At 42.0% G+C, this 15,304-nt stretch overlaps 1 protein-coding gene across 1 annotated transcript; it reads left to right on the top strand.

The window, feature by feature from the left end:
* Positions 1-462: 462 nt before the first annotated feature.
* On the top strand, positions 463-15,028 carry LOC147109916 (sialic acid-binding Ig-like lectin 13). Its single transcript, XM_086003940.1, has 8 exons — positions 463-845; positions 1,485-1,865; positions 4,668-4,979; positions 7,288-7,545; positions 9,421-9,708; positions 10,529-10,622; positions 12,797-12,884; positions 14,596-15,028. Exons 1-8 carry the CDS (start codon positions 803-805, stop codon positions 14,761-14,763), a joined length of 1,632 nt encoding a protein of 543 aa, XP_085860066.1. The 5' UTR covers positions 463-802; the 3' UTR covers positions 14,764-15,028.
* The last annotated feature ends 276 nt before the right edge of the window (positions 15,029-15,304 follow it).

Here is a 15,304-nt window from a genome sequence, read left to right as displayed (position 1 = left end):
GAGGGGCCGAATAGCCTACACCTGCTCCAATCTTCTATGTTTCTATGTTTCTATGTCCCAGACCTCATACGTAATTTTCAATAAAAGCACTGCAACAAATAGGATGCATTTTCTGTCAAGTTCTGCAAAATTAGCGAGCTTGAGAGTGAATGTAAAGAGTTAAATCAATTAGAGGAAAGGCTGTTTTACCACAGCGTCAAACGGTTTACTAACAAACAGCTCCTATCTATGACGTCACAGATGCATATTGGAGCGCTTATTAACGAAGGTGACGAAACCACACGTCTACAGACTGCAGCAAGCTAACTTACTGTAGTTACACCTCTCCAACATTCAGCTCGTATTAGCTGCCAGAAAGCGGAATATGTGTGAAATGTGAGTCAGAGGCGTCTGCAAGCGTGGGCGGTGCCATTCTGACGCAGACGCCAATATATCACAATCGCAAATAACAGTACATTGTGTGTTTGTGTGTGTTTGTAAGGCAGAGAGAGTGAGATGCTGTTTCTGTATTAAGTATTATTTAGCAAATGTTTGACATTCTATAACATCATAGTCATTAACAGTCGGTCACACGCAGCCCATGCACATGATGTGCTAGTTGCCTACCTCACCAAGGGAGCTGAGTGAGTGAGCACCGTTCCTATAGATCGGAAGGACTCAAATCAAACTTCTCCGATAGTCTGATGCTGATTCGCCTAGAAATCCAAGATGTGACTGGAAAGAAGAATGCAGAAATCTGAAGAGCGTTAATTGTGAACTGGGTTCTTCATTTTGACAGTGAAATCGGCAGCAGTTTCCAGCCATGGGGAGTTGCGTGTTGCTGTCGCTCATGATGTTAACAGAAGGTACATTTCTGATTTTTTTTTACAATTTCTACAGCAAGTGATTTATATCTTGTGGGAAAAGAACAGGAAAATACCGAATATGAATGATTTTTTGTTATTGAATATAAAACTTGTGAAATAGGAATGTCAGGATTGTTTAACGCGTGCGTTGTTGCTGTTTTATAGCTTTTAAAGGCTATTGAAATAACCTTTACATATCAGGCTTTTCAAATTATATTTAACGAGTATTGTAATGCAGATTTAAGAACATTTTACTTCATCTTTGTTGAGTGATTCAAAGTTTAATCAATAGATGTTTAATATTTCTTTTGATCAATATTTTAATATATATTTTAAGCGCATTTTTACTGGGCGTTCGCTTACCTGTTAGTGGATATATACTCGGTTTTTAGATGAGTATTGAATATGTATATTACCGGTTCATAAATCTCCCATCAAATAGGCATTCCTATGACCATTTCAACAGGTATTGTGAATGGATTTTATTCAGTACTTTTTCTTGAATTTGAAAAGACGTTCACTTATACTTTAATTGCTATTGCGATGGGCGATTATTTGTCAATTAAAAAATACATTAATGGATGTTTAAGATGTTGAAATATATTTGGAATTAAAGCATGTCTAATATATTGTTCTCAGTTGTTTGCAGTGTTCAATGCTCTGTGGTGATGCCAAAAGTTGTGTCGGCGGTGGACGGTTCATGTGCAGAGATCGGGTGTACGTTTGATAATCCATCCTATAGAGGCATCGCTGGTGTGACGTGGTTAAAGAGGGAGCCTGGTCCTGGTAACCGCGGTTTCTCCATTATCTATGATTCTAAAGATCCTTCCAGGCAACATTATAAATATCGTGGAAGAGCTGAGTTCAAGGGCAATACTGCAAAGAAACAATGTTCCCTCCTGATAAAGGATATCAGGAAGAGTGATGAGGGTACATACCAAATCAGAATCGATTTCCCTTCGGCCTGGTATACGAATAGAGGTCGCACTCAACGTTCTCAAGTCTCTGTTTCAGTTTTAGGTGAGTATTCCATTTGTTCCTTTTGTACACTTTCACTCCAGTGCTTCCGTATGAATCAACCTATGTGCAAAGTGGAAAAGTGTTATAATTTCACTGGTCGATCTCAAAGTGTAGTTGAAACACAGGGTGTAGGGATACTGATAAGGGACGCAGTGGTTCATACACTAAACACAGAAGTATATAGAAATTACAGCAGTAAAACAGGCCGTTCGGCCCAGGCAGTCCGTGTTGCTGTTTGTCCTTCACATGGGCAACTCTTCGAATCGCATGTGCCTGCTCCGTTCTAATATCCCTTTATTGTAATTCCCTTCATACACCTTTCTATCCTATTCTGAAATGTTCACACGAGGACAGATTATGTAATGCTTTTGCGGGACGTAAGACTGACGATGTTGCTCTAAACCTGAAAATGAAATCAGCTGCTCATTACTTCCAGACCCGGGCAGTAAGTTCAACTTCTGCCTCAGCCTGATGCTACCTTTGCTGCTCCGCGGCTTCATAAGTTTAAGCACTTCTGTCAAATCATCCGAAATTCTGATTAAGCCTAAGATGATCTGGTCCAATTTTTAAACGCTTTCTTCGCATTTGTACTTTCTCATACCAGCCAGAAACTACGCGAATCAGCCCTGTAGCCTTCCTATAGACTGGAGCCCACTGCCCGCATTTTTACTCCAACTGTGAACTGTTATCTGTAGAATCTCCAACACAACTCGAAATTATATTATAGGTCTCTTGCCATTAAACCCTGATCTCCAGAAACATTTCCATGCACTATTCCACTGGAGGTGCTGCTTTTTCTTTCTTATGAATCTGATCCCAAGTTCTTCTGCTCTTCCACATCTCCCAGCTTCCTATGATTCAAATTAACATCTACCACCTCAAAATTTCTGAACATTAATTAAATCTGCCTCTTACGTTCCCATTCTACTATATCTCCAGTATCCATTTGTAACTACTTTTTCTTCTCTAGTTATTTCCTCTGGGTTCTACTTCCAACTTTGGCATGGGTTTCAAATCTGGTGATGTTGGATGCGCCTCTCATTATACACCCCGCCCAATATTCATTCTGATGCAATCCAATTAATTCCTGCAGGGAAATGTTGACATCAGCCTCTTTAGCGCCTTCTCCAAATTATTGATTCACACAGTGAGTAGAAGCAATCCCACAGCACAACCCTGTGGGACATCGTACTCAGATCCAACTATTCTGAGCAACTGCGCTCAACGGCGACTCACTGCATCGTCCATTCTAAACAGTTTGTATTGCAATGTCTACCTCATCCTTAATTCCAAACCTCTTAAAATTTGCTCCAATAGTCTCCTGTGTTTACCTTCGGCAATGGCTACCTGATTACGTTTCAAGTTACTTTTTGGTGAAGCGTCTTTTGACGTCGCCAGAAGTTAAAAGGCGTTGAATTAATGCAGTCTTTCATCGTGCCTTTCCCTACCAGCGCTCATTTACCCCGCTTTTAATTAGATCTTAATTAAAAAGTAAATTTTTGAGTAAGGTGAAGATCAGTTCAAGTTATGATTTATTTGTTCATTCTAATCCCACGTCAACAAGTGCTATTTCTGCTGAAGCCTTCTTCAGATTTGCACACGAAGAGGCTGGCGCGGTTCTCTCACACAAGGTGGTGTTACCCGTCGTTTGTCTGGTCTGTCCATGTCTTGAGCATTGTCGTTCTATATTGACGTTTCTTGACAACAGAATCGAGATCTCTCTGGGTCTGCATTAATCACCATCAATTAGGTAAGTACTGGTGCAGAACAAGGCATAGGAGAGAATGAAATATTCGTGACATTTGAAGAGTTAACGTCGACTCTAAGTCCAGCGGGCAAAATTGATTCACAGGAACACAGAAACATAGAAGATAAGAGCAGGAGTAGGCCATTCGGCCCCTCGAGCCTGCTCCGCCATTCAATGAGATCATGGCTGATCATCCAAATTCAGTACTCGTCCCTGCCTTCTCCCCATATCCCTTGATCCCTTTAGCCGTAAGAAGTATATCTAACTCCTTCTTGAATATATTTAATGAATTGGCCTCCACTGCCTTCTGTGGTAGAGAATTCCACAGGTTCACCACTCTCTGGGTGAAGAAATTCCTCCTCATCTCTGTCCTAAATGGCTTACCTCTTATCCTTAGACTGTGACCCCTGATTCTGGACTCCCCGGCCATCGGGAATATCCTTGCTGCATCCAGTATGTCCAGTCCTGTTAGAATGTTATAAGTCTCAATGGTCTACAGCTATCATATCCATGATATAAATAATTTAGGAGAAAAAACGACTAATGCTTAAATAAGCGAGACCATATGTTACCCGATGAGGCATAAAGCTACATTACAACTGCAAAGAGTAATTCAAAATGCTGAACACCTTGGCGGGTGAGAACAGAACTAGAGGACATAATTTAAGGATAAGGGCTAAACCATTTAGGACAGAGATGAGGGGGAATTTCTTCACTCAGAGAGTGGTGAACCTGTGGAACTCATTGCCACAGAGGGCAGTGTACGCCAGCTCATTAAATATATTTAAGAGGGAATTAGATATATTTCTACGGGCAAAAGGGGTTAAGGGTTACGGAGAGAAGGCGGGGACGGGATACTGAATTAAAGGATCAGCCATGATCTCATCGAATGGCGGAGCAGGCACGAAGGGCCGAATGGCCTACTCCTGCTCCTATCTTCTATGTATCTATCTATGTATAACACGCACCAGACAAAAAGTAATAAAATGTGATTTTCATGTTGCGTCCTTCTCAGATTTAGTCCCTAACAGGCTGGCTTTCTCCCGTTTAAATAGAAACGCCACGTATTTCAGGTTATGGAGAATTGATCGCTGGACAAACTGCACGACTGACCTGCTCCATCACCCACAACTGCCCGAATGGCAACATGCAACTCAAGTGGATTAATTACAATGTGTCCCTTCCTCTTCCATGGGATATTCAAAAAGGAGCAGGAATGATCAATGAACGTTTTGGTTCTCGGACAGTTTCATCCGTGCTGACCTTCACTCCATCATATGCTCATCACGGAAAAATGCTGGGCTGCACAATTATAATTGATGGCCTCCCAACTCCTTCTGAACAAACTCTTACCTTGGAGATTAAATGTAAGTGTCTGGTCTAAAGTAAACTGACCTGTCGTCCAACTGGCTCAAGATTTGTATTTTTCCACAATTAATTTATTGGGGGTTAAAACCGCATCAAAGAATATATCAGGAAATGCTCAGCCCCTGTAACATCGCCCGTCTCTGCCCTTGACTTAGCTCATCCGCTGCTGAAACCTTTATCCATGCCTTTGTTACCTCTAGATTTCACTATTCCAACGCATTCCTGGCTGGCCGCCCACATTCTACCCTATGTAACCATGATGTCATCCAAAACTCGGCTGCCCATCTCCCGTTCACCCATCACCCCTGTGCTCACTGAACTACATTGGATCCCGGTTAAGCAGCGCCTCCGTTTGAAAATTCTTATCCTTGTTTTCAAATCGCTCCATGGCCTCGATCACCTCTGTAATCTCCTCCAGCCCCACAACCCCCCACAGATATCTGCGCTCCTCTAATTCTGCCCTCTTGCGCATCCCTGATTATAATCGCTCAACCATTGGGGCTGTGCCATCAGTTGCCTAGGCCTTAAGCTCTGGGATACCCTGCCTGGACCTCTCCACCTCTCTACCTCTCTTTCCTCCTTGAAGACGCTCCTTAAAACCTACCTCTTTGACCAAGCTTCTGGTCACCTTCCCTAATTACTCCTTATGTGGCTCGGTGTCAATGTATTTTATCTTATAAACCTCCTGTGAAGCACTTTGGGACGTTTTACTACGTTGAAGGAGCGGTATAAATACAAAATGTTGTTGTTATTATTGTACCAAGCGAGTTCACTTCGATAATCAGTGGATCGGAATGGCTCTCATCTAATTCTCGTCAGTCAGATCGCATGAGGAACATTCATATCCATGCATCAATGATGGTGCCTCCAAGAGATTTTTTTACGTGATTGTTAATCTTTATTCTAAGGACTTCCAATCAGGTCCTGAGTTTAGTCCATCATAAATGGAAGCAGCAAAGGCCACACCGTGTTAGGATCTGAAGCTATGACACCAGATCTCAGCTCTGGTTGGGCTTAATAATAACATAATAACTTAATAATTAGGAGCAAGAGTAGGCTATACGATCCTTAGAACCTGCTCTGCCATTCAATAAGATCATGGCTGATTTTCGATCTCAACTCCGCTTTCCCGCCCGAACCTGATATCCCTTGATTCCCCTAGAATTTAACATCTATCGATCTCAGCCTTGAATATATTCTAAGACTCAGCATCCACAGCCCGTTGGGGCAGAGAGAACCAAAGATGCACTACCCTCTGAGTGAAGAAATGCCTCCTCATCTCAGCCTTAAGTAGCTGACCCTTATCAGAAACTATGCCGCCTAGTTTTAGACTCTCCAGCCAGGGTAAAGAACCCCCCAGCATCTAACCTATCAATCCCCCTCAGAATCGTATATGTTGCTGTGGCATTAATGCCTGTTTCACCTCTCATTCTTCGGAACTCCAGAGTATAGGTACACTCTACTCCATCTCTCATCATAGGACAACTCTCGCAACCCAGTGATCAATCTAGTGAAATAACAACAGAAAATGCTGGAAAAACTCAGCAGGCCAGGCAACATCCGTGGAGAGAAATTTGAGTTGACGTTTCGGGTTGGACCCTTCTTCAAAACTGGAAACAAAAGAAACTAGATCGAAGGCAGGGCTGCGATCGGTCAAAAGAATAAAAGAAACAAAAGAAGTAAAAGAGATTAGAAGCTAGACGAGATGGTAATAGGCTGGGATTAGGTGCCCTGCCTTCGATCTAGTTTCTTTTCTTTCCAGTTTTGAAGAAGGGTCCAACCCGAAACGTCAACTCAAATTTCTCTCCACGGATGTTGCCTGACCTGCTGAGTTTTTCCAGCATTTTGTGTTGTTATTTCGGATGTCCAACATCTGCAGTATTGCTATCAATCTAGTGAACTTTTGTTGCACCGCCTCTAAGGCAGATATGTCCTTTCTCAGATCAGATGACCAAAGGTGTGCCCATTACACCAGGAGTGGTGTCACCAAAGCATTGTACATTTGTAGTAAGACTTTCTTACTCTTGTATTCCAAACCCCATGCAATAAAGGCCGATATGCCATTTGCTTTTCTAACTGGCCTGAATGAGGCACCAGTGTCAACGTACGCCCGCCACCAAGCAGAGAAAACGGGAGGAGGGGGTTATTGTTCGAAGTAAATATGTTTTAGTTGTGACTTTAAACTCCGGGACAGGAAAAATTAAAAGATTGCAATTCATATCCGACGGCTTACACAATATAATGTATTACTTAGGCGCTAAATAATGCTTATTCAGCAATCCCGTTTTATATTAATGTGTGTTTCAGATGGACTGGAAATCCCAACCGTCAACTCCTCTATAGTAGCTGTAGAAGGAAGTTCATTATTATTATACTGCACGGCCGGGTGGAAACCTCCGTTCAGTTTAAGATGGGTGAAAAATGGTAAAGAGATCAGCAAGTCTTCCACTGGTGAACTAAAGCAGATATTCAATAACATTAGTTCTAAGGATGATGGTGTATATTGGTGCGTGGCTCAAAATGCCCTGCGCACCGCAAACAGCTCCACGCAGATGTCTGTACAATGTAAGTATGTATTAATTTTTCAAATCGACAGTAGGCTTTCAATTCTCGAACTCTGTATTAAATTCCAGTTTTCTCTTACCTGCTTCCTGGAAGGCGTCGATATCAATGTGTTTGGAATAGTGACAGCCCTTCCTGCGGAAATAGCGCAAAACAACCTCGATAGTTCCAATAATGGAAACGAAACTGTTCATCTCGCTCTGTATTACAGAACATTCATGAGGTTGCGATAGGAGCACTCATTTACTGGAACCTGTACTCTATATTTAATTGTTCATAACTAATACCGTTAGTCTGAAGTAAACAATTTTCCAATCCTTAGAACTGACAGGCAGCAATTTGATGAGCACAAATTCTTCGAAAACTATCTGGTAATTGGTGGTAACCCAACTTCTGTCACTTGTGTTAATGTTGGGCTAACAATGTCATATTGAGAGACTCGGTCCATTGAAATCTATAGAAAGAACACTTCAAAGTTCACTACTAGGGAAAATGTTTAAAAAATGCACCTCTTGAAGAAATTTATTTCGATTGATCTTTTAAAACACAGAGGGGTCAGACACGTGTGTGGGTATATTATACATAATTAACACTCTGAGCTTCCTCCGTCGGAGGAACCCCCACAATATCTGTTAGGAAAACGATGGTTGGGCTGAACTTTCATTGGATTCAAGATCAAGTTGTACCTAACGGACTACCCTGTTATAAGTGAAAATATAATAGAAACATAGAAACATAGAAGATAGGAGCAGGAGTAGGCCATTCGGCGCCTCGAGCCTGCTCCGCCATTCAATGAGATCATGACTGATCATCCAAAGTCAGTACCCCGTTCCTGCCTTCTCTCCATATCGCTTGATCCCTTTAGCCTTAAGAAATATATCCAACTCTTTCTTGAATATATTTAATGAAGTGACCTCAACTGCTTTCTGTGGTAGAGAATTCCACAGGTTCACCACACTCTGGGTGAAGAAATTCCTCCTCATCTCTGTCCTAAATGGCTTACCCCTTATCCTTAGACTGTGACCCCTGGTTCTGGACTCCCCGACCATCGGGAACATCCTTACTGCATCTACTCTGTCTAGTCCTGTTAGAATTTTATAAGTTTCAATGAGATTCCCTCTCATTCTACTAAACTCCAGCGAGTATAAGCCCAATCGACCCAATCTCTCCTCATACTTCATTCCTGCCATCCCAGGTATCAGCCTTGTGAATCTTCACTGCACTCCCTCCATGGCAAGAACATTCTTCCTCAGATAAGGCGACCAAAACTGCACACAATACTCAAGATGTGGTCTCACCAAGTCCCTGTACAAGTGCAGCAAGACATCCTTGTTCCTGTACTCAAACCCTCTCGCTACGAAGGACAACATACTATTTGCCTCCTTAACCGCCTGCTGCACCTGCATGCTTACCTTCAGTGACTGGTGCACAAGGACACCCAGATCTCGTTGCACTTCCCTTTCTCCCAATCTATTGCCATTCAGATAATAATCTGCCTTCCTGTTTTTGCCACCAAAGTGGATAATCTCGCATTTCTCCACGTTATATTGCATCTGCCATGCTTCTGCCCAATCACCCAACCTGTCCAAATCATATTGGAGTTTCTCGGCATCCTCCTCACAGCACGCAAGCCCACCCAACTTTGTGTCATCTGCAATCTTGGAGATATTACATCTAGTTCCCTCGTCTAGATCATTAATATATATTGTGAAATAGCTGGACGAGTTAATAAGCTATTAACTCGTGCAACATATGTTTTACATATTAAAATAAAATCTGCCAGGGTCATAACGGTTAGTTCAGCAAGTGATTTCATAGTATTTGGCCACTGTAACTGCTTGACATATTCTTTTCATACTGAAGTCTATCTTTCTTCAGATAACGCCACAATTTTAGCAGGCCCGACTTGCACCAGCTCTGAGAACAGGATTAATTGTAGCTGCCGGATCAGCGCCAATCCACCGGGAAACATCACATGGAGCCTCAATGAGAGAATCCTCAATGGGAACAGGTCAGATGTGGAAATCATATCTTGGGCGGTGAACAGTCATCTCGTGGAGAGCTCCCTGAGATTCACTCACCCAACTGGAACCGGAAACCTAATCTCATGTGTTGCAGCAAACGAGCACGGTGATTCTGTCAGCAAATACCTGCTCCACTCTAAGGGTACGTGTTAAATTTATCTGTAATTTAATACTATAAGGGAGTTGGTGCATCATGGTCAGTCACTAACTGAACGGTGTTAGTGTCAGCAAATACCAGCTCAATTCAGCATGTCCAAACTGAAACTTTCTCGAATTAGTGTAAGGGCCACTTTCAATCAGTGGTCAATCACCAACTGAAATATGTGGTCGGAATTATCCATTTTAACTTTCAGTCTTCTGAAACTTGCTCGGTTTAAATTTTAAAGACAAGATGGAATTACCGGAGCACCAGAAATAGCCAGTGATCTTGGAAAGCATATTTTTCTGAATTAAGATATACACTTTAGAGAATCCGAATTATTCTCACAACATGATAGCAAACGACCCTTTTGTATATTATATACAAGTTCATTTCCATCGGGTTCAGACGCATTTGAGTATTTAAAGCCTATATTAAAAATCTAAGCGAAATTGAATTATCGCTGTAGATTTCAAATCTTACCGGTGTAACTGGTGACTTTGGCGTGCCTATAATCTGATTTGATTATGCCAACTGTTTATCCGAGGGTGGGTTGCCATTTGAACTTAATTTGTCAAGTAAGATTTTTAAACCAGCAAATCTTAAATTATTTATTTCAAATGTACGCCAGGCCGCAACACAGGAATACAATGCTTTTACACAAGGATGATCAGGTTGAGACAAGCGAAGTATTTAATTTTCCATTAGTTTGTGAACCGAAAATAAAGGTAGCTTGCTTCCTCACGTTCACAAATATGCTTCCAAGATTGTTGTGTAAACCCAATTACCTAATGTAAAGCAATGGTTTTTACCAACATTTTAGGAATATTCACCAGGACAACAGTCCTCATAATAGGAGGAGGAACCATTGGGCTTGTTATTCTAATTGCAGTCGAGGTCACGCTGAAGATACGAAGGTATGTGTGAACTTTATTACATAGAATGTAGTTTTAAAGGTGACCCTGTATCAGAAAGTCAGTGTGGCAAAAACTCCTTTAAATTAATCTTCCATGAGTACAGTGTGCATCTGCCTAAACCGGTGCGTAAAGTAGGAGGGTCAATCACCCGTGACCAGTTGCTCGCATCTCCTGGATTCAACTACAGAGTAATATTAGTGGCTGCTTGAATCAGGCTGTCTGTGCATTCTGCCTGTTCCATTATTGGGGTCTGTTTCCTTCTGCTTAAGCTGGAAATTTTTGGACTTCTGATCGCCGGGGCGCTATATGCCAGGGGGTGTTATACACCTCCCGTGTAATCTGAATATAGCTGTCAGCATGCTCAAAGAATGGGCATAGAAATCCCTTTCAATTTGTTCTGCTGCTGGTTTTATGGGGCACCCTAACGCAAGCTGACTTGCCATGTCTGACTCTCAGCATAACCAAATTGATACTTAAGTATTAACAATCAACTAGTCCAACAAACAGTTAAACAAAAAGCAAATATTAAAAGTAACGTGACACATATGTTTACATTAGTTGTTAAGTTAGTTTGGCTCAAGAAGTATACATAATATTTGAAAATTGGTTGTGACTGATGCACTAAAGTATGATATAAGGGATTATTTATGTTGCATTTGTTATCTTGTTCTTACATAGAAGATAGGAGCAGGAGTACGCCAATCGGCCCTTCGAGCCTGCTCCGCCATTCAATAAGATCATGGCTGATCATCCAAATTCAGTACCCTGCCCCTGCCTTCTCCCCATATCCCTTGATCCCTGTAGCCTTAAGAAATATATCCAAACCCTTCTTGAATATATTTAACGAATTGGCCTCCACTGCCTTCTGTGGTAGAGAACGCCACAGGTTCACCACTCTCTGGGTGAAGAAGTTCCTCCTCATCTCTATCCTAAATGGCTTACCCTTTATCTTTAGACTGTGACCCCTGGTTCTGGCCTCCACGGCCATCCTGAACATCCTTCCTGCATCCAGTTTGTCCAATCCTGTTAAAGTTTTATGAGTTTCAATGAGATGCCCTTTCATTCTTCTAAACTCCAGCGAGTATAAGCCCAATCGACCAAATCTCTCCTCATATGTCATTCCTGCCATCCCAGGTATCAGCCTGGTGAATCTTCGCTGCACTCCCTCCATGACAAGAACATCCTTCCTCAGGTAGGGCGACCAAAACTGCACACAATACTCAAGGTGTGGTCTCACCAAGGCCCTGTACAACTGCAGTAAGACATCCTTGTTCTTGTACTCGAATTTTCTCGCTACGAAGGCCAACATTCCATTTGCCTTCTTAGCCGCCTGCTGCACCTGCATGCTTACCTTCAGCGAGTGGACCAGTGACTTTAGCTATTTCATCTGACTAGCTCTCTTTGAAAGCTCTAGACAGACTCCCTGCTTTTAATAGACAGGCTGGTAATTACCTGCAGGAAGATGAGCGGCTCCAAGTGAATTCAAATAACAACCAGTTATGTTTACAATGCGCTGCCAATCAAATGTAACCTTCAATAACGCTCGCGCGATGTTTACAATTGAAATCTATGACGTTGCTCCACGGATAGGTGACGCCCCTCAACAGCCAATGATTCGGCAACAACCGAAACAAAATTAGCCACCACACTGAATCAGTGGTGCTACCTTTTAACCCTTCATGTACCATGATATAATTAAAGAAGCCAATTCCATGTTTAACAATAGCAACATGCTTCTTTCAGAGATAAGAAAGAAGGATCTCAAAACCATTCATTAGGAATATTGGTTTATTCCTGCATTCTAATTCCAATGTGTTGAAGTCGTCGATCTAATAATGCTGCGTTTACACATTGAAACTCTTGCATCTGCTACTTACGCAGGTGTTGAAATCATTAATAAACCTCCTATGTCCGTTATTTATCGCACTCAAATTTCACCTAGAGCAATCAGCACCGCGCCATTACCGCTTATCATAGATAAAGTAACGTGTTCCCTTTTGAAATGTAGGCAGTTGGGAATTGAAAAGAATTGGGTATCGGATCTGGTTTGTGCTAATCAGGAGACGTAAAAGACACAAGTCTCTATTGATCTACATCGCGCAGGCGCAGTGCGCTTTCACTACACATTCCAGTTCATTAAGGGAAGTGCCTCATTTGCATTTGTTATTATTCAGGCAAAAACAATGGGAAGCTGCACGTGTCTCTGAAGCACACGATGATTTGGTGATTTACAGTATGGTGCAGAACGCAGTAAACGCTGAGGTAAGTGATGCCAAGCTGGAGCGAAAATTGTAGGATGTTTGGTGTGCTGTCAACCAGCAAGTGACTCATAATGGGCAACACCCAGCAGATCACCGGGAATTTTAGAAAATTGTTGGCCTTTAAGGGAGGATTAGCCTCCTCACGTCGCTAAGTGTGCAGCGTAGCTGCAGGCTCTACATGTAGTGACCTACTAAATTCAATTAGGGAGTACTTCTCAGCTTGGCGTTCCTTCGCAAACCAAATTCTTAATATACGAATGCGTTTCCAATGTCATCTTACCCCCTTCAAATTAGGTTTCACCTGTTAAATGTCCAACAAGATCACAAAGTGTCAGCGACCCCAGAGGGGATAACCATTGCAGTTACGCAGGGTTATGTGCAACTTCCGAATTGCATCTTGCTGTCAGTGTGGTCCCCTTATTCCTCACAGTTGACTGACAAGGTTGTGACTTCAAGCTTCGCTCCAGCATTTCAACTTCTAATCTAGGCTGGAACTTCATTTCAGCACTGAAGGAGTGCAGCATTGTCGGAAGTCCCGTTTTTAGGATTAGTTTTTAAAACAAGTCCCCGTTTGTTTCTTCTTCTGGAGGTAAACAATCTCATAGTCCGATTATGGGGATGAAAGAGAGTTCTCCCAGTGCCCTTGCAAACATTCCCCCCTCAATGCACACCAGCTAATTAACAGGGTGTTGCATTTTTTTCTAAAACAGCGGCTGGAATTCAAAAGTTATTAACTGCATAACTTCGTTTAGGTCTAACTAATCATAGAATCATAATGCCCCGAAGAGGCCATTCAGCCCATGGTGCCTGTGCTGGCTCTTTGAAAGAGCTAACCAATTAGTCACACTGTACTGTTCTTTTCCCTTAGCCCGGATTTGATTTGTTTTCATGTTCCCGCATATATTCAATTTCCTTTTGAAAGTTACTGTTGAATCAGCTTCCACAGCCCATTCAGACAGCGCATTCCAGATCCTAACAACTCGCTGAGTTAAAAAAAAACCTTCTCACCTCCCATTTTTTTCTTGTCCCAAATACCTTCAATCTGTGTTATCTGGTTAGCGACGCTCATGCCAGTCGAAACAGTTTCTCCTGACTTACTGCAGAATTTTGATCACCAATTTCTAATCTCCCATTAATCTTCGCTACTCTATGGAGAACAATCCCTGCTTTCCTAGACTCTCCATTTAAGTGCAGAACTTCATCCCTCCTATAATTGTAGTCAATTTGCTCTGTACACTCTCTAAACCTTTGACATCCTTCCGACAGTGTGATGCACAGAATTGGACACAATACTCCAGCAGAATCCTAACCACTGATTTAAAAATGTTCATCGTAACTTCCTTGTTTTTGTAATCGGTACCTCTATTTTTAAAGACTCGGATCAAGTGTGCTATTTCTGAGCCTTAGAACCATAGAATTTTACAGGACAGAAGGCGACCATTCGGCCCGTTGTACCTGTGCTGGCTGGTTCAAAGTGGTTTTCAATTTAGTCCCACACCCCAGCCTTATCGACTCGTCCGGATATACAATTGCAAGATGTTTGTTTCCTTTATCTCGACTTAACAACGCTCATCTCACGGATCAGGGCCATTAAAAAAACTTACCAGGGATAAAATAGTTAGATTTCTTCTGGTGCAGACAGCACACCCCCATCGCGTTCAGCTCGATATCTTCAATTACTATATATGTAACTAAAATGCCTTCCGTTACAGAGGGACGATCAATATACAGAGGCTGGTCGTGGCACCGCACAATCGACTAAACCAGCTCAGGGTGACGAGATTGTGTACGCGACGGTCAGTTTCTCAACCTTCCGCAAACATGAACTATACATTCAAAATGAGGAGACCTGCGAATATGCAGCAATTAAACAGAACTGAAAGTTAACAGGAGATATACTGTCAGCGGGGATGGCTTGAGACTGACAATGCTTTAAAACATCTGATGACGTAAAGTAAATCAAACACCATTGCATTAAATTAAGGACTTTGAGAATGCAGATCGTTCAGAAAATCGGTCGCATGTTTTGATCTACGTTCACAAAGTCGAGTTCATTGAAATACAGTTGAGAGTGTGAATTTTTCATCAATGTAACTTTTCAACATTTTTCTCTATTCTGTGAAAAAAACTATTTTACAAACCATTTCTTACATCGTCTTTATCGATTAATCTACTGAAACCCATTGTCCCACAATCTGAACCCTCAGAGCCGGGGACCAGATTACAAAAAAGGCTTGCAATGAGACGCCAGGGAAAATAACTTTACTTACTGGTGCGCCTAAAAATCAGGTGCTATTTTAAAGAGATCCATAATTATGCGCATAGACGCGTTCTGCCGTGAGATCCAAATAATTTTATGTTGTCAGCCCTTGAATTGTGGTGTCTGAGATGGCAGAGTATGCCGTCGTAATCCCTTTGAAA

This window comes from Somniosus microcephalus, chromosome 12 (assembly GCF_052327205.1).
Source record: "Somniosus microcephalus isolate GS21.2 chromosome 12, FLI_Smic_1.0, whole genome shotgun sequence".
NCBI classification, from domain to species: domain Eukaryota; kingdom Metazoa; phylum Chordata; class Chondrichthyes; order Squaliformes; family Somniosidae; genus Somniosus; species Somniosus microcephalus.
This window is presented reverse-complemented; position numbering and strand designations above follow the sequence as displayed.